Source organism: Pan troglodytes, chromosome 1 (genome assembly GCF_028858775.2).
Source record: "Pan troglodytes isolate AG18354 chromosome 1, NHGRI_mPanTro3-v2.0_pri, whole genome shotgun sequence".
NCBI lineage: Eukaryota > Metazoa > Chordata > Mammalia > Primates > Hominidae > Pan > Pan troglodytes.
The window spans coordinates 205537647-205559560 of NC_072398.2; the positions used below are offsets into that span (position 1 = coordinate 205537647).

The 21914-nt window shown below is 47.3% G+C and overlaps 1 protein-coding gene across 7 annotated transcripts in view; it reads left to right on the forward strand.

The window, feature by feature from the left end:
* Window positions 1–9327: 9327 nt before the first annotated feature.
* Window positions 9328–21914, forward strand: part of LOC112209443 (RH-like protein IIR) — a 57206-nt gene continuing 44619 nt past the window's right edge. For 2 of the 7 annotated variants that reach the window (XM_054663922.2, XM_054663938.2), the window contains exons 1-2: window positions 9330–9617; window positions 21486–21672. In XM_054663922.2, coding sequence (XP_054519897.1) covers window positions 9470–9617; window positions 21486–21672 — 335 coding nt within the window. In that variant the 5' untranslated portion in view covers window positions 9330–9469. Of the gene's footprint in view, window positions 9618–17675; window positions 18923–21485; window positions 21673–21914 lie in introns of those variants that run through there. The other 5 variants (XR_008538419.2, XM_054663933.2, XM_054663955.2 and 2 more) reach the window with 4 other exon arrangements.

Sequence of the window (21914 nt, forward strand, 5' to 3'; positions counted from 1 at the left end):
GGAGGTGGCGGCCCCGCCCCGGGTTACGCCACGGGGCGGAGCCGTGGGGGCGCGCTACGTAGCGCAGAGATGCCCGGGGCGTGTTCGGCGGTGCGGCCCGGGCTCCACGTCCACAGGCTGGGCAGCGCTGTGGGCCCCGCGGGCGCCGAGTCCGCAGGACCCGCGAGGGCACTACCGCGAAGCATCGGCCTCCGGGCCGGGCCGGGCCAGGCCGGACCGGGAGCCTGTTCGGCGGGTCCGGGCTCCTCCAAGGCGGGGACGCGGGGCCGGCGACCCTTCACGCTTCATACTCATTGAGCGCCGATTTTATGCCAGGCACCGTGCTGGGTAATTTGCGTGTATTTGCTCATTTACTTCTTATAACTCCCCTGCCACGTACGTATGGCAAAGTAACACTTAGAAAAGTCCGCATGGTGTTTTTTTTTTTTTAAGAGAAATAAGAAGAATGTTTATCATTAGAGAAAACTGGGGAAAATGTAGGAAAGTGGCCGAAAAGGAAAAAACACCAATGAGTCTCATCACATTAACACAAATACAGTTGACATTTTATTGTATTTGCTTGTTTTCCAATTTTCCCCTATGGATGATGATGTTATTATTGCTATTAAATAGAATAGTGGTCATACTAGAATAGTAGTCATACTGTTTTTAACATAAGCATTTTTACATGTTTTAATGCAGCTTTTATAAATATTTCTGAAAATATTGCAGAATGTCCTATCCAGTAGCTTTATCAGTGTAATCCCTCAACGACAATGGGGCAGTTAGTCTTCCAGTGCATTTTTAAAACTTCCCAGGAAGGGCTGGGCGCGGTGGCTCACGCCTGTAATCCCAGCACTTTGGGAGGCCGAGGCGGGTAGATCACGAGGTCAGGAAATCGGAGGCCATCCTGGATAACATGGTGAAACCCCATCTCTACTAAAAATACAAAAAATTAGCCGGCCGTGGTGGCGGGCACCTGTAGTCCCAGCTCCTCGAGAGGCTGAGGCAGGAGAGCGAGACTTTGTCTCAAAAAAAAAAAAAAAAAAAAACTTCCCAGGAAGTAGATGCCATTTTGTTTTGTCCTGGGATTCACAGAACTCTCTCTGGCCTGTAATCACCCCTCCCTTAATCAACATCTACCCCAGGGAGAAACTTTACACCAAATGCGTTGTCCTCAATCATGACTCTGTGTTACTTTCTTCTGCTCACAAACCTTCAAAGATCTCCCAATGCCTGGAAGAGAAAACCCGTTCTGTTTCGAAGGGCATCCAGAGCTGGTCACAGTGGGGACCCACCCTCCTTTTCCAGGCTACGCCAGGCAAGCAAACCGTTTTTCTCACTATCCTTAAATCCACTGCAACCGATCTTTCCCCCTTCCTGCCTCTGCCCCAACACAGTATCCCTGTCAGTGCCGCTTCTGGTGTGTGGTTTCTTAGGCAAGGCTTATCCATCCACTTAGGCAAAAAGCTTCTTGGAGATCAAATCTATACCCTGCAGAGATACAGTTCAGAAAAATGGCCAAAGTACTTGCTTTTTCAGAGTAGGGCTGAAATTCTAGCTTGGCCACTTACTAGCTTGGACAAGTTACTAAATCTCTCAGAGTCTGTTTCCACTCAGGTTTGTTTTAAGGCTTGGAGGACAATGAGCCTTCAGAGCCAGACAAGCAGTAGGTAACAGAAAGTAACTGCTGTTAGCAGTATACTTGTTTCTCATGCCTTAACTCTACTTCAGTATATTGATCAAGTGGCACCGGGTGGCCAAGAAAACAAACTCTGTGAGCTCAAAGTTTCACCAAGGCCTGCCCATCATTGAGAAAGGATATGAACAGAATGCTATGTGTGGAGCAGTAGAAAAAAGCCTTCAGCTGCCAAGGCAGATTGGTTCACTGAGGAAGATACAGGTGGGAACCAAATCAAAATGGAAGCTTAAAGGCGTTGGGGAGGGCAGGAACAGGTACATGGTAAAGTCCTGGCTCCAGCCTCCATGGGAACCCCAGACTTGAATATCCCTCATCCCCATGACTGCAGTGTTCCAGATTACCTGGGCCAGAGACTAAGTGGGATGGTTAGATGAGTAAGCCAAAGAAAAGATGAGAGGCACTGGGGACACATGCCAGCTTTCTGAGGCTCACTGTCTAGCCTACTATTAAATAGACCCTGACAGGGCATCTCATGCTGTGGCAAAAGTGCGGAGTGGCTGGGAGCAATGGAGGTTGTGGCTGAGAGTTACTGTTGAGCTCTAGGACTATGTGGAAGCAGAGAAAGGGCAGAGAAAATCTTAGGGTGATGGCTGACAAACAGTCTGAAGGTCTGGAGGTCTAAGTTCCAATCCCAATTCACATGGCAACTCACCAGTGTCCTTGGTTGAGTCACCAGCCCACCCTGTGCCAAGATCTCCTCTGGAGGTGGTGCTTCTAGTTCTATGTTTAGAAGCAGATCGTGCTAGCTCCATTTTACAAATGAGAAAACTGAGGCTGAGAGGAAACAAGGTCACGTAATAGGTGTGGTAGAGCAATCTAGCTCAAAGCGCAAGCTGAGCAAGCTGTGGTGCCTGTATATAGCTATTGATGGGTAGAGTTGGGGTGAAATGATGGGAATGGCCTTCTTGCCAAGACCCAAGGACAGGCCAGAGCAGGACTGCCCATCTCCATACTCTTCCTCTTTCACTCCTCCAGACCCAGCTCTTTTTTCCATGACCCACTCTAGCACAAGCCCTTTTGGCTCCAGCCAAGTGCCAGCCTTTTTCCTCTGAGTCCTGAAATGGCCCTTTGGGATTCTAAGGGCACAGAAGTGGGCCTCCTGCCAGAAGGCCCCAGCTCCCCACACCTTCACCAGTCAGGAAGCAGAGATCAGCAGTGGCCATTTTACAAATGAGTGAAACAAGGAAGGGAAGTAATTTGCCCTCATTCAAAAGACCAAGGCCTACATAGGAATTTAGGCTTGTCCCTCCTTCTGGGACTTTCTGATGAAGGGATTTGCACTTGGGCTTCAGCTGAGCCCAGAACAGCTCTAGAGGCCAGATCATTAAACCCTGTTTCACATAGAAGGAAATGGTATTCCCACCTCTGTCAGCCCATTCAATCCCCGCAAGCCCACTAGCTGTCTTGAGCTTTGTTCCTGCCCTATAAGAATCACAGAAAAGTCCAAACATTTCGATGGCCACCTCTTAACACATGTACCTGTATCCCCTAGAGAAACCTATTTTTTTTTTTTTTTTTGAGACGGAGTCTTGCTCTGTCACCCAGGCTGGAGTGCAGTGGTGCATTCTCAGCTCACTGCAATCTCCGCCTCCTGGGTTCAAGTGATTCTCCTGCCTCAGCCTCCAGAGTAGCTGAGACTACAGGCACACGCCACCACGCCTGGATAATTTTTGTGTTTTTAGTAGAAATGGGGTTTTGCCATGTTAGCCAGGCTGGTCTCAAACTCCTGACCTTAGGTGATCCACCTGCCTTGGCCTCCCAAAGTGCTGGGGTTACAGGCGTGAGACACCACACCAGGCCAGAACCATGTTAATGGAAGATGTTCACTGTAGTGTTTAGAACAGGGCTAGTTTGGAAGAGGACTGACCAAACACTTTATCACATATCCTTACCATGGAAGTCAGTGTGGCATGGAGGATGATTATACACAGCACTAACTATGGCAGCCACCACTCCAAGTATCAGATACATTTTGTTTTAATCCTCACAACAATCCTATGAGATAGAGATTACTGGCACCATATTACAGATGAGGACACTGTGGCACAGAGGAGTTAAGGCACTTGCCTAAGGTCACATAGTAACAGAGTTGGGAATTCAAATCCAGGCAGTCTGCTTTCAGAGCCTGGGCTCTTTAACCACCATGTTATATTGTTGTAGAAAGATTTTCCTGGCTTGGAAACTGCTTATGATATACAGTTCATGAAAATAGCAAGTTACCAAACAGTATGTGCTGTGTAATCCCATTTTTGTAGGGAGAAAAACAAGGCCTAAATCGACAGGAATAGAAAAACATCTGAAAGGATATACACTCAAAACATAGTGCTGGTTTTTGGAGAGACTGAAATGGACATTTTATGTTAGCTTTATGCATCTGTATTTTCAAAGTTTCTACAGTAAACTTGCCAAGCTTGTGTGATAATCATAATTGCTAACATTTATGGAGTGCTTTCTACACATCTGACACTTTATGCACTGCCTCGTTGAATCTTCACAACAACCCAGTGAGATTGACACTGATTTTCTGCCTTTCCAGATGAGGAAACAGGCACAGAGACACTGACTGTTTTACCCAAGGTCACACAGCTCATTCCAAAGCCAGAATTTGAACCAGGTTGCCTAACTCCAAAGCTCATGTGTGTTAAATCAATGAACGACTGACTTAGCTGCACTTTAGCCAAACGTGCCCAGAGCAAGGTCACACCCTTGGCGTGGACACATTTCCAGGGAGGGACCAGAGGACCTCCTACCTCATTGGTCACTGCCAGTGACTGAGCTTGACTCAGGTAGGAGGGCATGGCAGGTATTCTCAGGGAGTCCGGTGTTTACAGAAAAGTCATGATTACACGTGAAAGCTGTGGGCTCCCTGGCTTGATTCACCACACCTGCAGGAAGCCTGGCTGCTCAGACCAGCACGCCGTGGTCATAGCACCACTTGCTCAGCTTCATTTCCGTAACTCAGGCTGCCAGGCCTGCTGACAAATTTTCACGTTTGTAATAACCCTGTGAGGAGACCAGAGTACATTTTACTTGACTCATAAGGAAATTGAGACTGGGCGATTTAGTAACTTGGGAGGCAGAATTGCAAAGTGATTAGCAACACAAGCCATGGTGTCAGATGGATCTGGGTTAGGTCCCACCTCTGCCGTTTATTAGCTGTGTGGCTTTGGGTACTCACCCCACCTCTCTGAGCAGCAGTTTCCTCTTTTGTAAGCGTAATGATGCCTACACTCACAGGCTTGAGAGGAAGATCCGATGAAATAACATATGCAAAATGATTGGTTCCATGCTTGGCATTCCAGAAATAGTAGCTGTTATTCAGCCAACGAATATTTATTGAGCACCTACTATGGACTTCCCTGGTGCTGAGGATACAACAGCAACCACAGCAGTCAAAAGTCCCTGTCTTCATGTTGCTCAGATTCTCACAGGGGAAAGCAGATAATAAACAAATACAGGGCCTGGCGCAGTGGCTCACGCCTGTAATCCCAGTATTTTGCGAGGCCAAGGTGGGCAAATCACCTGAGGTCAGGAGTTCGAGACCAGCCTAGCCAACATGGTGAAACCCTGTCACTACTAAAAATACAAAAACTAGCGCGGTGTGGTGGCTCATGCCTGTAGTCCCAGCTACTTGGGAGGCTGAGGAAGGAGAATCGCTTGAACCTAAAAGGCAGAAGTTGCAATGAGCCGAGATCGTGCCACTGCATTCCAGCCTGGGTGACAGAGTACTCCGTCTAAAAAAAAAATCCTAAATACACAAGTAAAAATATAGACCTCGTCAGATGCTGGTAAGTGCTGTGAAGGAAACTAAAAGGGGAACACAAGGAACCCTTGTCAAGGGGAGAAGAAAGGGGAGTTGATGCTGTCCTTTTAAATAGGGCAGTCAGAGGCTGGGTACAGTGGCTCACACCTATAATCCTAGCACTTTGGGAGGTTGAGGCAGGTGGATCACTTGAGGATAGGAGTTTAAGACCAGCCTGGCCAACGTGGTGAAACCCTGTCTCTACTAAAACTACAAAAACTAGCCAGGTGTGGTATCGCGTGCCTATAATCCCAGCTACTCGGGAGGCTGAGGCGGGAGAATGGCGTGAACCTGGGAGGTGGAGGTTGCAGTGAGCTGAGATTTTGCCATTGCAGTCCAGCCTGGGCAACAAGAGCAAAACTTCATCTCAAAAAAAAAAAAAAAACACACAACAAAAAAGGACAGTCAGGGAAAACTTTCCTGAGAAGGGGATGGTGGAGTACAGATCCAGGGAGGTGAGGTGGGGAGCAAGCCAGTACACTTGTTCCTTGACTTTCGATGGGGTTATGTCCTGATAAAGCCGTGGTAAGTAGGAAATATTGTAAGTCAAAATGCATTTAATACACCTAATCTACAGAACATCATAGCTTAGTGTCACCTACCTTAAACATGCTTATAACACTTACATTACCCTACAGTTGGGCAAAATAATCTAACACAAAGCCTATTTTATGATAAAGTATTGAATATCTCATGTAATGTACTGAGTACTGTATGGAAAGTGAAAGACGGAGTGGTGGGATGGGAACTCTAAGCGCGGCTTCCACTGCGTGTGTGTTGCTTTCGCGCCATCATAAAGTTGAAAAGCGTTAAGTCAAACCATCGTACGTCGGAGGCCATCTGTATCTGGTAGGAGGAGTGTTTCAGACAGAACAGCAGGTGCACAGAGTGCTTTTTTCCCAGCATTTTATTATGAAAAATTTCAAACATCTACCAAAAAAAGTTGAAAGACTTGTACGGTGAAAAGCCATACATCTCACAGCTAGAATCAACAATTAACATTTTACTGTATTTGGTTTTTGACTTATCTATCCTAGATCCCTTGTGCTTTCTGTAGCAGGTGACCTGCCTTGAAGATTTAAAGACAGAATATCAGGAAATGTAGTCAGAGAATGGGGCCTTTTATAAGAGTCAGAGGGGAAGAGCAAAAACTCTGCTTTTGACGAATCTGTCGGGAGAGGCCAACTGCAGGGATACCTCCCTTTTTTAATGAAAGCATTTCTGTTCTGCGAGGAGCGGGATCCTCTTGTCAAGCAGTCAGTCCCTGCTGCTTCCTTACTGGGGCAGGATCAGGACGCACAGGGATTTGGAGTGCCTTGGAACCAACCACCACCCACGCCGTTTGCCAGCTGGTAAACATGCCCGTCAGGTCCGGGGGTTGGCATTGCCTGGAAATCTTTAGTGTTCATCTTGCTGACATCTGGTGCCCTCAGGCAGGTAGGTGCAGTTGGCTGCCTGGTTTACAGAGCTTGTACTGGGCCCAGGTTAGCAGGGGTCACATCCCTTTATCCCACTGCGCAGGGGAGTTCCTTCTCAGGAAACCCAGTTTATAAGAAGTACTGACTGCCAGAAATAGAGCAGAAATGAGAACCAGGAGGCAATTGTGAGAGGAATGGAGACTTCTGACCTCTGGGGATTGGGGTACCCTCCCCCTTAATTGCTGTTGGGGTAGCAGAGGGCTTAGAAGCCCATGTTCCTAGACTTTTAGAATTGGAAGAAGACTTAGAAGTAATCTAGGCTGGGGGTCCCCAACCCCCAGGCTGTGGCCCGTTAGGAACCTGACCGCACAGCATGAGGGGTAGGCCAGCGAGCACTACCGCCTGAGCTCTGCCTCCTGTCAGATCAGCAGCGGCATTAGATTCTCATAGGGGCACAAACCCTATTGGGAACCGCGCATGAGAGGGATCTAGGTTGCGTGCTCCTTAGGAGAATCTGACTAATGCCTGATGATCTGAGGTGGAACAGTTTCATCCCCAAACCATCCCTCCAACCTCACCCCGGTCCATGGAAAAATTGTCTTCTACAAAACCCGTCCCTGGTGCCAAAAAGGTTGGGGACCCCTGATCTAGGCTACAGTTAAGTGGTCAAACACCCAGGTCCTGAAGTTAGGCTGCCTGGGTTTAAATCCCAGCTCTACTGCTTACTAGCCCTGTGACCTTGAGCAAGTCACTTAGTTTTTCTGTGCCTCAGTTTACTCATTTGTAATAAAAGCCTAATAGTACCCATCCCAGTGTCATGAACTAAGTTCATATATGTAAAGTGCTTAGAATGGTGCCTAGCAAGTACTTAATAACAGTTAGCTCTGAAAATGTATAAAGCAAAATTAACCAATGTTTTAGTGGTTTGCAGCCAACTTTTTTCTATGCGTGTGCTCACATATTATTTTATAAGAGTGGGAATATATTGTACATGCTGTTATATAACTTGCTTTTTCACTAAACAGTCTATCCTCTGTGTCAGTTTTGATAAAAGCGTTTTCCTCTTGCTTTTCCTGCATATGTTCAGAACCATCATGTTGGTAGCAGGTTTCATGTCCTGTAGTTTTCTTAACCAACCTCCTGCTAGTGGACATTTAGGTTAGTCTCAGTTTTTTCCTTCTGTAAATAAAGCTGCACTGAGCAAGAAGTGACCGATGCCAAGTGACTAGATGACCTTAGGTATGACCTCTCTGGGTCTTGGTTTCTTGGTCTAAAAACAAAATGACAGGATTCGACTGGGTGATTCAAATCTCCTCTGATCTACATAGGAATTGTTTTTGAGACATTTCTGCATTCCTCTAGTGACAGGGTGCTCACTACCTCATGAGTATTTCAGTGGACAACTGTAATGGTCAATAAAGTATCCACTTTCCACTTTCCACCTCCCTGCAGCTCCTGGCCCTGGCTTTATTCTCTGGGGCTCCACACATTCGGTTTACACTCAGTGGCCAGTGGCTGGGACCATTGTAGAAAATGAGGAAACTCCAATTCCTTCCTTCTTTTCTTCCTCTTTCATCCCTTCCTCCCTCCCTACATCCCTCTCTCTCTTCCTTCCTTCCTTGACACTTACCATGTACCAGACCTTCTGCCAGGCACATGGATGGGAGCACAGGGGAAGCTGGCTGCAGGGTTAGAGCCAAGTCCCAAGCCCCCTAAAGCTCATGCCAGGGGACTGGACTGTCCAGTACTGAGGGATGGGGATGCTGAGGCTGGTGGCCTTCCTCAAATGCACTGTAGTGCCCCAGGCAGAGTCCTGGGCTGCCCTGTGAGGAGGTGACCAGAGGTAGAGCAACTGCACCCTAAGGCTGGATCAGGATCCCCTCCAGGTTTTTACTAGAGCCAAACCCACATCTCCTTTCTCTTCTGCCACCCCCCCTTAAAATGCTTAGAAACACAGAGATTTAAATACAAGTTCAAATGTAAGTAATTTCAACTGTGTAACTATGAGGAGTCAATTCTACGTGGGTCCTATCTGTATCCTCCCCAGGGCTCAGCTCCATTCTTTGCTTTCATTCATTCTCATTCAATACATTGTTGTTAAGAGCTCACTGGGTGCCCTCTCTGGCATGTAGTAAGGTTTTAAAACGAAAGCCTCTTCTGAGCTTCAGTTTCCTTATTCATAAAATAGGAGTATTGATCCGTTCCTTGCTTTTCTTACAAGGATATGCTGAAGATGACTGAAGTACAGAGTAAAGAAGGATTATGTTTGGGTGTCAAAGGCATAGAATGCCCTCTTTCAAACTGAGCACAGCAGGAACCTGTAACAGGAACACAGCAACTTGTTGAATGAATGACAATATTGGAAAACATACATTTCCTCCCCTCCCTATCATAGTCCCTCTGCTTCCGTGTTAACTCCATAGACAGGCCAGCACAACCAGCCTTGCAGCCTGAGATAAGGCCTTTGGCGGGTGTCTCCCCTATCGCTCCCTCAAGCCCTCAAGTAGGTGTTGGAGAGAGGGGTGATGCCTGGTGCTGGTGGAACCCCTGCACAGAGACGGACACAGGATGAGCTCTAAGTACCCGCGGTCTGTCCGGCGCTGCCTGCCCCTCTGCGCCCTAACACTGGAAGCAGCTCTCATTCTCCTCTTCTATTTTTTTACCCAGTACGATGCTTCCTTAGAGGATCAAAAGGGGCTCGTGGCGTCCTATCAAGGTGAGAGTTCATTGGAAAAGTGGTCACAGGAGCAAATAGCAGGGGCAGGGGCAGGGGAGGCCTATGGTTCTCCAGGGGCACAGATGTTCCTTTCTACAAAATCCCAAGGAAAAAGATTCCCCCATCTTCTTCCGTAGATTGCACTGAAATTCAGCCAACAATGTAAGCTTTCCTTCAGAAGCAGCCTGGGCATGCCCTCTTCTGTGAAGCCTGCCTTGATTTTTCAGCGCAGTGAGAGGCGTCCTCTTTGGTGTTCCTCAAATTCCCTAGGCCAAATGGTCTTCATAATTCTCTGCTTCTCTGCTTCCCCTTCTCTCTCCTTAATGGCAAGGAATTTTTTTATTTTTATAGATTTAGGGGATACAAGTGCAGCTATCTTATGCAAGCAATTTCACGGTGTTGGGTTTTTGGTTTTTGTTTCCTTTTTGTGGCCTCTCGCTCATTTCTTCTTTCTTTTTGAGACAGGGTCTCACTCTGTTGCCCAGGCTGAAGTGCAGTGGCATGATCATGGTTCACTGCAGCCTTGACCTCCTAGTCTCAAGCAATCTTCCCGCCTCAGCCTCCCAAGAAGCTGGGACCACAGGAGGGCACCACCATGCCTGGCTAATTTTTTTTTTTTTTGGTAGAGATGTGGGTCTCCCTGTGTTTCCCAGACTGGTCTCAAACTCCTGGACACAAGTGATCCTCCAGCCTCAGTCTCCCAAAGTGCTGGAATTACAGGCGTGAAGCACTGTGCCCAGCTCTCTTGCTCATATCTATACTAGTTTTCTTTTGGAAGCTTCAGCCTGTTGCTACCCCCCACCCCCACCCCCACCGACCCCATCTTTCTTCTCACTTAGGGGCTGGGAAATCTGCATGGTGTCTGTAAATCCAGAACCAGAAGGTATGGCTGAAGGGGAGGGTAGGATGATGGTTATTTTATATTCAGCTAAAAATATTCCCAGACTGTGATGAGACGACTGTAAATAAGACAGATGTCCACAATGGTGTGACTTTGCTTTTTTAAAAATATTGAAATGAGTTTCAGGCATCTCAGTGGGCTGATAGGTTGTTGATAATAGACAGGGCCTCCTTGAAGAATGTCCCTGAGACAAAGTTGAAGCTTGAGCCTGGTTGAGTGCTTGCTTGTTCCTAGGTTGATGTGAACGGCTAGTTAACTGGAAGCAAAGAGAAGTCATCCTGGGGGCCATGGCAGTGACAAGTACGACTTAGGGAGGGAAGCCCTTATACCATTTAAGGGGCTGGCCCAGAGAGGAGCCTTCAGTGACAGACAAACAAGAGCTGGCACAATTTTAATTCATTTCAATTTACTTTAATTCATTTCAATCCAATACAATTCAATGCATTCCATTCATTCAACCATGTATGACATCCAATGTGGGATCCAGACACATGATGATTAGAGCTGATATTTGTGAGCTCTTACTATGTACCAGGCACTATTCTACATGCTTTACATTGAACCCTCACAACAACCGAATGAGGTCGGTACTATTATGATCTTTGGTTTTCATATGAGGAAACTAGGCATATGGATGTTGAGTAATTTGCCCAAGGTCGCTCAGCTAGCAATAGCACCGCATATTTAAATTTAGCCACCCTGGATTTAGTTTCCTTACACTTAACCATTATGCATCATGGCCCCATTTTACAGTGGGGTTGAGTCATTTGTCATATAACCCAGTAGGTGTAGCAGCCACTATTCCAACCCCGTAGATTGACTCTAGGATCCATGTTCTTTACCCCTGCACCGTGCTACTAACGTAGGTACAAAATGTCCTCAGAAACTCACTTTATACGGAAGCTCAGAGGAGGGTCCACAACCCAGGCAGGGGAGACGATGGTGTCAGGGGAGGCTTCTGGAGGGAGGTGACTGCCCAGCCAGGTCTTGAAGGCTCAGTAGGAATTACCTGTGGGACAAAGGAGGGTCATCCAAGTGAGGGCACAGTGGGTGCCGTTGCGTGTGCACACACTAGAGCAGACTGAGCCTGGGCTTAACATTGCATTGCCCTGGAGCCTAAAAGGGGAAACAAGGGCCGGGCGAGGTGGCTCACGCCTGTAATCCCAGCACTTTGGGAGGCCAAGGCTGGAGAATCACCTGAGGTTAGGAGTTCGAGACCAGCCTGGCCAACATGGCAAAACCCCATCTCTACTAAAATTATAAAAACTGGCTGGGTGTGGTGGCACACGTCTATAATCCCAGCTACTTGGGAGGCCATTACACTCCAGCCTGGGCGTCAGAGTGAGACTTCATCTCAAAAAACCAAACAACAAAAACAACAACAACAACAAAAAAACAAAGAGGAGAGCAGGGACTGGGCGTGGTGGCTCATGCCTGTAATCCCAAACACTTTGGGAGAGCAAGGCAGGCAGATCACCTGAGGTCAGCAGTTCGAGACCAGCCTGGCCAACATGGTGAAACCCTGTCTCTACTAAAAATACAAAAATTAGCCGGATGTGGTGGCACGTGCCTGTAGTCCCTGCTGCTTGGGAAGCTGAGGGAGGAGAATTGCTTGAACCCAGGAGGCAGAGGTTGCTGAGCTGAGAATACGCCACTGCACTCCACCCTGGGTGACAGAGTGGGACTCTGTCTGAAAAAAATAATAGTAATAAATAAAAATAAAGAGGGAAGCAGCGGGTGGCAGACTCACTGGGCTGCATACGGAGTTTGGCTTCAGTCTGCGGTCCGAATAGTAAACAGGAGCGCAACAAGTTTGGGTTTGGGTCATGGAGGAAGCCATGCCAGGGCTGGTGTTGGGCACAGGGGAAGGGGCATGGCTTGAGACACAAGACCAGTGTGGAGGCTGTAGTGTAGTATTGACCCAAGGGCTTCAACGTTCTGATGGTGTACACACCATTTTTTGAGCATGTACCATGGTTATATGTTACACTTTAAGTATTACTACATTAATATATTTTGTATGTTATAATAAATACAAACAAATTAGGGAAATTGAAAGAGATAAAAATGAAATATATAATATTTTCAAATTACTAATCATAATGGTGTCAATCTCCAGGCAGGGTCCATTGCTACAGTTGACGATAGTGGATGAAAATTCACTCCTCAGAGTCTTCTTGATAATTTGAAATTGTGTTGATTGACTTGTCAGATCTGATTAGATCAACATTTTTTAAATCTCGAATGTGACTGACAGCTTGTTCGAGGAGAAGTTTCACTCTGCCTTTTCCCTTTCATTCACTTGACTGCCATTATTTCTATGCTTCCAATCTGTGTTTTTCTGCACGAGTTGGTTAAGCCATTACTTCATTTTGTGAAAGTTTGTTGAGTTAAACTTAGGTAACTTAATCTGTCAATCCACTTAATTGAATTCAGTCCTGGTAAACTATAATAGATTATTCAAACCTGCCAATTCTAAAAAGACATTTTGAGACAATCAGGAAATCTGAATATAGCATGAATATCTTATGATATACAAGAATTATTGTTAATTTTGTTAGGTATGATAAAAGCATGGTGGGTTTTTTTTGTTTTTGTTTTTTAAGGCTCCATCTGTTAGAGAGGCACATTGAAATGGCATGATATCTGGGGTTTGCTTTTATGCCAGAAAAAAGAAAAAGTAGAGAAGGATTATAGAAACAAGATTGGTCTCATGTGACAATCATCAGAGTTTGGAGATGGGCACATAGGGTCATTGTGCTGTTCTCTCTGTTTTCGTATATGCTTTAAAAGTTCTGTAATAGTTAATTTAAAAAAAAAAAACACCCTGGCTGAGCATTTAGGGAGGCCAAGTGGGGAGGATCGCTTAAACCAAGGAGTTCAAGACCAGCCTAGGAAACATAGGGAGACACCCCCTCCCCGATCTCTAAAAAACAAAACAAAACTTTAAAATTTAACCCAGTGTGGTGGCACATGCCTGTAGTCCCAGCTACTCAGTAGGCTGAGGTGAGAGGCTTGCTTGAGCCTGGGAGCTTGAGGCTGCAGTGGGACGGGATTGTACCACTTCACTCCAGCATGGGTGACAGAGCAAGACCTTGTCTCAAAAAAAATAAAAATATTTGAGGTGAAGCGAGGCTGTAATAACAAATTTAAAAATATAAATACAACATAAAGGCTGGGCACAGTGGCTCACGCCTGTAATCCCAGCACTTTGGGAGGCCAAGGCAGGCAGATCACGAGGTCTGGAGATGGAGACCATCCTGGCTAACACGATGAAACCCCATCTCTACTAAAAATACAAAAAAATTAGCCGGGTGTGGTGGCGGGTACCTGTAGTCCCAGCTACTTGGGAGGCTGAGGCAGGAGAATGGCGTGAATCCAGGAGGCAGAGCTTTCAGTGAGCTGAGATTACGCCACTGCACTCCAGCCTGGGCAACAGAGCGAGACTCCATCTCAAAAAAAAAATGAAAATAGAAATAAATAAAACATAAAACGCTGCCATTAGTTGCAACATGAAGAATATAGAGAAATGCATATCAAATCCTTCTCATTGGACCAATATTCCCTTAGGGCACCTTCCAAAGCTAGGAGACTCAAGGCTGTATGACATCCTGAGCAAGTGAGGGGTGGCTTCTGGGTGAATCTGAATATTAAATATTTGCAGAATTGAAAACTTCACAAAGTACCTTTAGAGATAGAATAGCCTAGATCCATATTTCTCAAAGTGTGGTCCCCAGACCTGCTGCCTCAGCATCTCCCGGAAATTTAGTAGAAATGCAGATTCTCAGGCCCTAGGCCAGACCTACTGATCAGAAGCTCTGGGCCTGGGGCCCAGCAGTCTGTGTTTTCACAAGCCCTCTGGGTGATTCTTCTGTGCATGAAGGTTCGAGAATTCCTGGAGCTAGACTGATTCAAATCTTGCCTCTGTATCTTAGAGACCTTGGGCAGATTAGTCAACCTCTTTCTGTCTCTGTTTCAACTTCTGTCAGAGGATGATAGCACTTGTTTCATTAAGTTGTTGAAAGGATAAATGAATTGACACACATAAAGAGTATTAGCTTTTATTATCAAAAGCTTTTTTTTTGAGACAGAGTTTTGCTCTTATTGCCCAGGGGAGTGCAGTGGTGCGATCTTGGCTTACCGCAACCTCCGCCTCCCAGGTTCAAGTAATTCTCCTGCCTCAGCCTCCCGAGTAGCTGGGATTACAGGCATGCGCCACCACGCCCGGCTAATTTTGTATTTTTAGTAGAGACGGGGTTTCTCCATGTTGGTCAGGCTGGTCTCGAACTCCCAACCTCAGGTGATGCACCCGCCTCGCCCTCCCAAAGTGCTGGGATTACAGGCGTGAGCCACCGCGCCTGGCCCCAAACCTTTAATTTCTTAATTTTTTAAATAAAAATAAATAAAACTAGAATTGCTTGTTTTCTTCCAGCTACCCTGGTGATTGTATTGAGCATTTTCTGGGGTGTGTGTTCTTTGCTGTAATGACTACTGGTCTGGATGACCTGTGATGAGACCAGATGGGCAGGGGCAGTGGAGGAGATTCTAGAGATATTTAGGAGATAAAGTCAGCTGTACTTGATGAAAAGAGTGGGGAGTTAAGGCTGGCTGCAGATGTATGATTTGGCATAGAGAGGTGCCAGTTCCTGAGATGAGAGACAGAAGGGGAGGGACAGGTTGTGAGGATGAATGAACAATGATATGTTCATTCTGGGCTTGGAGTTAAGGGGCCTATGATATGCTTAGGGGAAGCAGAGAGTATCAATTACCTATTGCTGCATAACAGCCACCCCAAACTTAGTGGCTTAAAATAGCAACCTTTTAATTTACTCATGATCATGATTCTGTGGTGCAACAACTGGGCTGGGTTCAGCTGGACAGTTCTTCTGTTAGTTTCACCCAGGGTCATTCATGCATCTGCAGTTTGGGGTGGGATGGCCTCAGATGACCTCATTCACATGTTTGGCAGTTGGTGATTCACTGGGGGCCATTACTGTAACAATCGCCTACCAGGCAGAGCTTCCCTAAGGCTACCAAACTGGGAGACTATCCTGGGTCCTGTGCTGTGGATACCACTCAGTCCCCCATCCCCACCCCATACTCCTCAAAGGCAGACAGAGGGGCTACTAGAAGACAGAGGAGTTTTCCCAGTGACATGTAAACACTCCAAACCCTGGCACCTTCCACACTGCAGCTTTGGTCTGCCCCTTTGGGAAATCTCTGTTTTTCTTCCCAGGCTGCTGGAGGGGTGAGAGTCGCCGGTAGAGTAGAGACTGTGGGCGAGGAGGTGGCGGCAGCGTGAGGATGCAGTGGTCTTCCCAGGCAGCAGTGGGAGCACAGTGTGGAGGTCAACCCTAGAGCCTGGGGGAGGGAAGCTGGGTCTGCCTTCAGAGCTGTTGGTGCTGAAGTTTCTGCGGGCCAGAGGGAGGGGCAAGAGTGGGAGGGGGCACAGATCCAGAATCACAGAGGCAGCTGACCGGAGGAAGCAGCTGCCCATGGGGATGGACTCAGAAGGCCAAAGTGCTGTTATCCAAACGAACTCTTTGCAAGTGGTCTCTTTGCAACAGGCCTGGGGGAGAGCAGTGTTGCCTAAAGTCACACCGCTAATCAGCGGCCGGCACGGGGTAACAGTTACTAACACTCACTACGTACCCAATGCTGGGCGAAGTGACTTGCATGAGCCAGCGAGCTCAATGCTCATGGCAATCCTCTGAGCAGGTGGCATTGTTTCATCTCAATTTTACAGCTCAGGAAGCTGGGACACAGAGGAAGAGCCAGGCTCTGAACACTGACAGCCTGATTCAGAGACCCACACTGTTCATCACCGTTACGCTATGTATGCTGTATAGAAAGGCAGGATGGCATAATGGTTAAACCTAGGTAGGTAGGGTTTGAATCCTCCTGCTACCATTTACTAGCTCTGTGACTTGGACTAGTTATAGCACCTCTCTGTGCCTCCCTTTTCTCATCTCTAAAATGGGGATAATAAATCGTACCTCCTACCTGAGGCTGTTGTGGGCTAAGTCTGTAAGGCACGTAGAACAGTGCCTGGAACGTGGGGTACTGTCTATCTGTGTGCCTGCTGTTACAACGATGGTGAGTATTGCCTTATCTCTCGCTGCTGAACTACCAGGTTAGACTTCTTTCTGCAAGTCATGAGGCTTTCATAAACTTTTCCTGAAGGCTTTCCGTAGAATGTACAATTCCCCTCTGGGCCCAGGCATGGGCGCCCGGGTAGCACATCCACTTCTTATCACCCCTGAACACCTTAGAGCCCATCAGCTTATCAAACCAGCAGCTGATGTGAGTGCAGAGCAGACTGTGAGAGGTGGAGGCTGATACCAGTGAGGATGCTCCAAGCTGGGACCCAGCCCTGAAGCGGGAGCCCAGATAATGGACGGGTGGAATTGGGCCTGGAGCCCAGGAGAGGTGGGAGGATTAGGGGGCAGGGGGAGGAGAAGCCTGAAATCAAATGTTATTTCCTGACCAGTTTGGGGTGCATGAGCTCTGTCAACAGCTCACGGAAACTGCTGCCCTAATTTCATCTTGTTGGCTGAGGCACAATTCCTCTCTCAGGGACAGTGTAGAGCCTTGGGGAGGAAGGCCCTGAGCGCATATACCTGGAATCAGGGAATCGGGATCAGGGGCAGCAGCTGTGCCCGATAAAGCCCCCACCCAGGATCCTCTGACTTCCTTATCTCTCTTTTTTTTTTTTTTGAGCCGGAGTCTCACTCTGTCATCCAGGCTGGAGTACAGTGGTGCGATCTCGGCTCACTGCAACCTTCTGGGTTCAAGCGATTCTCCTGCCTCAGCCTCCTGAGTAGCTGGGATTACAGGCATGCGCCACCATGCCAGGCTAATTTTTGTATTTTTAGTAGAGACGGGGTTTCACCATGTTGGCCAGGCTGGTCTCAAACTCCTGACTTCAAGTGATCTGCCCACCTCAGCCTCCCAAAGTGCTACGATTACAGCATAAGCCACTGTGCCCAGCCTTTTTTTTTTATTTTATTTGTATTTTTTGTAAACAGAGTCTCCCTCCGTCGCCCAGGCTGCTGGAGTGTAGTGGTGTGATCGCGGCTCACTGCAGCCTTAACCTTCTAGGCACAAGCCATCCTCCCACCTCAGCCTCCTGAGTAGCTGGGACTACAGGCACTCGCCACCACGCCCAACTAATTTTGTATTTTTTGTAGAGACAATGTCTTGCTATGTTGCCTAGGCTGGTCTTGAACTCCTCAGCTCAAGCAATCCTCCCTCCTTGGCCTCCCAAAGTGCTGGGATTGTGCTGGGATTACAGGTGTGAGCCACCACACCTGGTCTGACTTCCTCATCTTTAGGGCCCCAACTCTGCCCTTATCCAGGCAACTCTCCTCTCCCCATCTTCCACTAACTTCTTTGGAATATTCCAGAGCTGTAAAAGCCTTAGAGAGTATCAAGTCCGACTCCTATGTGTTACAGGCAGGGAAACTGAGGCCTAAAGAGGGTAATGGACTTGCCTAAGATCGCTTAGTGAGGTGAGAGAAAAAAGAGCTAGAGACAGCCTAGCCTGTGCAAGGACACAGTTCCAGGCATTCAGAGCTGGGCTCTGCTGCCGGCATGTTTGGGGCCTGGTAGTTAGTTCACTGCTGAACTACCAGGTTAGATTTTCTTTCTCCAAGTTGTGGGGCTTTCATAAACTTTTCCTGAAGGTCTTCCTTAGAATGTACAATTCTCCTCTGGGCCCGGTCATGGGCGCCCCTCACAGGCTCTCTCTGGTCCCCTTCTGTAAAATGAGAGGAAAATGGAAGAATTGCTCTACTCATGGAATCTTCAATAAGTCTGGACCCTATGCATATAGCATTGCTACAAAATGGCAGATGCACTTTAACAATCGTGTTTAATAAAAGGTTGGATTTGCATATCTTAAGTGGGGCATGCAGTCTCCAACTGAACACAAGCCTCACTGCTCCCACATGTGCACTGCACCTTCATATACATATTTCCTGCTTGGCTCCTGAGGGAATTTGAGTAATCCTAAGAGGAAGCCCTGTAGAAAATGTCCCCTGGCCACACACCCCCATTCCTAAGGATGCAAGCAGGAGACAGAAACATTCCCTGCATCTCCCTCCTTGCTGTCAGAAGTGCAAAGAGTTGAATCCTTCCTAATGCCCACTTCTTACCTACGCCCCAAATCCCCAGGTCCCGTGGAGGTCCTTGGGGGCCTCCTATATCCTGGTGGTGTCAGGTTGATTTGGAAATGTCAGTGTCCTCCCTTGTCCTCTCTGGCCGACCCTGGGTATGTGTATGTTTCAATGGAAGTGAATTTAAATGTACTTTATAAATCAAAGACTTTTTCTGAGACTTTGGAGAGTTCCAGTAATGAGAGCTTTTCATTGTTATCAAAGCCAGGGCTGGAGACCAGTGGCAGGTGAGTTCCTATTGCTGTGATTGTCATGATGATGTTGATGAACAGCCACTATTTATTGAGCGTTCTCCATGTGCCAGGCACTGTACTAAACATTATTTCCTTCAGATTTCCCAGAAACCTCTCAGGTGGCTCTAATTACCCTTATTCAGTTGATAAGGAAAGTAAGCAACTTATAAGACCACAGGGCTATGAAGTTGAAACACATAAATTGATATTTCATTTTATTTATTTATTTATTTTGAGACGGAGTCTCACTGTGTCGCCCAGGCTGGAGTGCAGTGGTGCGGTCTCAGCTGACTGCAACCTCCGCCTCCCGGGTTCAAGCGATTCTCCTGCCTCAGCCTCCCGAGTAGCTGGGATTACAGGTGCCCGCCACCACATCCAGCTAATTTTTTTGTAATTTTAGTAGAGACGGGGTTTCACCATGTTGGCCAGGCTAGTCTCGAACTGCTGACCTCATGATCTGCCCACCTCAGCCTCCTAAATTGGTATTTTTATATGTCCAAAAGAGTCAACTGGTGGCAATTTAGTGAGCTTTAATCTAATAAGAAATGATAGAGCTGGGATCGAACAGAGCTATGTGAACTCAAAACCTATGCTTCCCCTTCCACCTTTTTGAAAAACATTGTCTAGGCTGGGCACAATGGCTCATGCCTGTAATCCCAGCACTTTGGGAGACGGAGGTGGGTGGATTACATGAGGTCAGGAGTTCGAGACCAGCTTGGCCAAAAATTAGCCAGGCATGGTGGCGCGCGCCTGTGGTTCCCACTGAAGCACAGGAGGCTGAAGCACAAGAATCACTTGAACCCGGGAGGCGGAGGTTGCAGCTAGCCGAGATCGCACCACTGCACTCCAACCTGGGCAACAGAGAGACTCTGTCTCGAAAAAAAAAAAAATTGTCTACATGCTGGTTGCAGAAAATTTAAACACTAAAACTAAAAAAGTAAAACATCTCCCAAACTTAGAGACAATATTAATGACGGAAAAAAAATTCTTCAAGATCTCTCTCTCTCCAGTCATTTATTCATGTGCGAAAACAGTTGGCGATTATTGATAAAATAGCTTTTAGAGTTTGGAGCAATTATGTGCATTACATATACCATTTGATTCTGGCAACCTAATGAAGGAGTATGGTCATTTCCCCTATTTAACAGACAGGAACAAGAAGAGGGAGGGCAGATGGTGTGGTAGTCTAAGGCACAGGCTCCAGCAGATTATCTAGGTGTAAATCTTGGCTGTAGGCCAGGCCCTGTGGCTCATGTCTGTAATCCCATCACTTTGGGAAACCGAGGTGGGCAGATCAATTGAGGTCAGGAGTTCGAGACCAGCTTGGCCAACATAGTGAAACCCCTTCTCTAATAAAAATACAAAAATTATCCGGGCACGGTGGCGGGCACCTGTAATCCAAGCTACTTGGGAGGCTGAGGCAGGAGAATCATTTGAACCCAGGAGGCAGAGGTTGCAGTGAGCCGAGATCTTGCCACTGTACTCCAGCCTGGGTGATGAGTGAAACTCTATCTCAAAATTAAAAAAAAAATCTTAGCTCTACCCAGCGGGGCAAGTTATGTAACTCCTCTGTGCCTTGGTTTTCATATCTGTAAAATGGTGACAGTAACAGCACCCACGTCAAAGTGTGGTTGTGAGAATGAAACAAGATAGTCTATGTAAAGTGATTAAAACAGCGTAGGCACATGGTAAATGCTTAGGAAATGTAGGCTGTTATAAAGCTCAGAGATGTTAAGTAACTAGATCAAGACCACACAGTTAGAGGGTGCCAGAGTCCTGATTTGAACCCAAGTTTGTCTCGTTCTGGAGCTCAAGCTGCTAACCCTTTTCCAAAACTGGAATTAAACCAAAGTGCTCACCCTCCGCTTTGCTGGGCCCCTCCCTGCCCTCAGGTGCGTCTCTTCCACTCACCTGCCACAGCAGCCTCTGCTCAGGGTCTGAGACTGGGAAAGGTGAGGGCTACCCAGGTGGCCCTGATGTTTTCTGCCAGCCAGCTCACCAGGTCACTCGCAGCAGGTGGCAAAGGGAGGGAGGTTTGCTGTGAAGATTATGTGGTTCCCAACAACAAGAGCACTGGGCCTATCTCTGCCCTCTCTTTTCTGTGCGTCCTGGGCCAAGTCACTTGGCTTCTGTGGCTTTATTTTCTCATGTGCCCAGTCAGGGGGTTGGCCCTCATATGCAATAACAGCAGCAATGACCTTTACTGAGTGTCCATGTGCGTCAAGCACGTGTGCTTTACACTTGTTCTTATTATCAGGTTTAATAATAGAATAATTGCCACATTTACTGAGCACTCATTATGGGCCAGGCCCTGCCCTAAGTGCTTAATTAGCTTTAGCTCCTCTAATCCTTACCTTATCCCCACACGGCATGTTATGTTATCCCCATTATTCAGTTGAGAACATTGAGGCTCAAAGAGGCAAAGTAACTTGACCAAATACTTGTAAATGATCTCGCATGTCCCTTCGAGCTGCCGTTTTGTAAGACTCTAATTTCACACCACCCTAAATCTCGTCTGCTTCCCCCTCCTCCTTCTCGCCATCTCCCCACCAAGCAGTTGGCCAAGATCTGACCGTGATGGCGGCCATTGGCTTTGGCTTCCTTACCTCGAGTTTCCGGAGACACAGCTGGAGCAGTGTGGCCTTCAGCCTCTTCATGCTGGCGCTTGGTGTGCAGTGGGCAATTCTGCTGGACGGCTTCCTGAGCCAGTTCCCTCCTGGGAAGGTGGTCATCACACTGTTCAGGTATTGGGATGGTGGCTGGATCACTTCTGGGTCATAGAGGGAATGGACCCCTCAAGGACAGGTTCCAGAAGATCTGGGATATTGCCCCCTCTCTGTCTAGCACCAGTGCTGTGCAATATTTAGGACATCCTTATACTAAAAGATTATTCATCGTTTAAAATGCAAATTTAACTGGGCATCCTGTATTTTACTGGACAACCCTACTCTGTGTATCACAAGGAGTCCAGGCCTACATTCCTCCT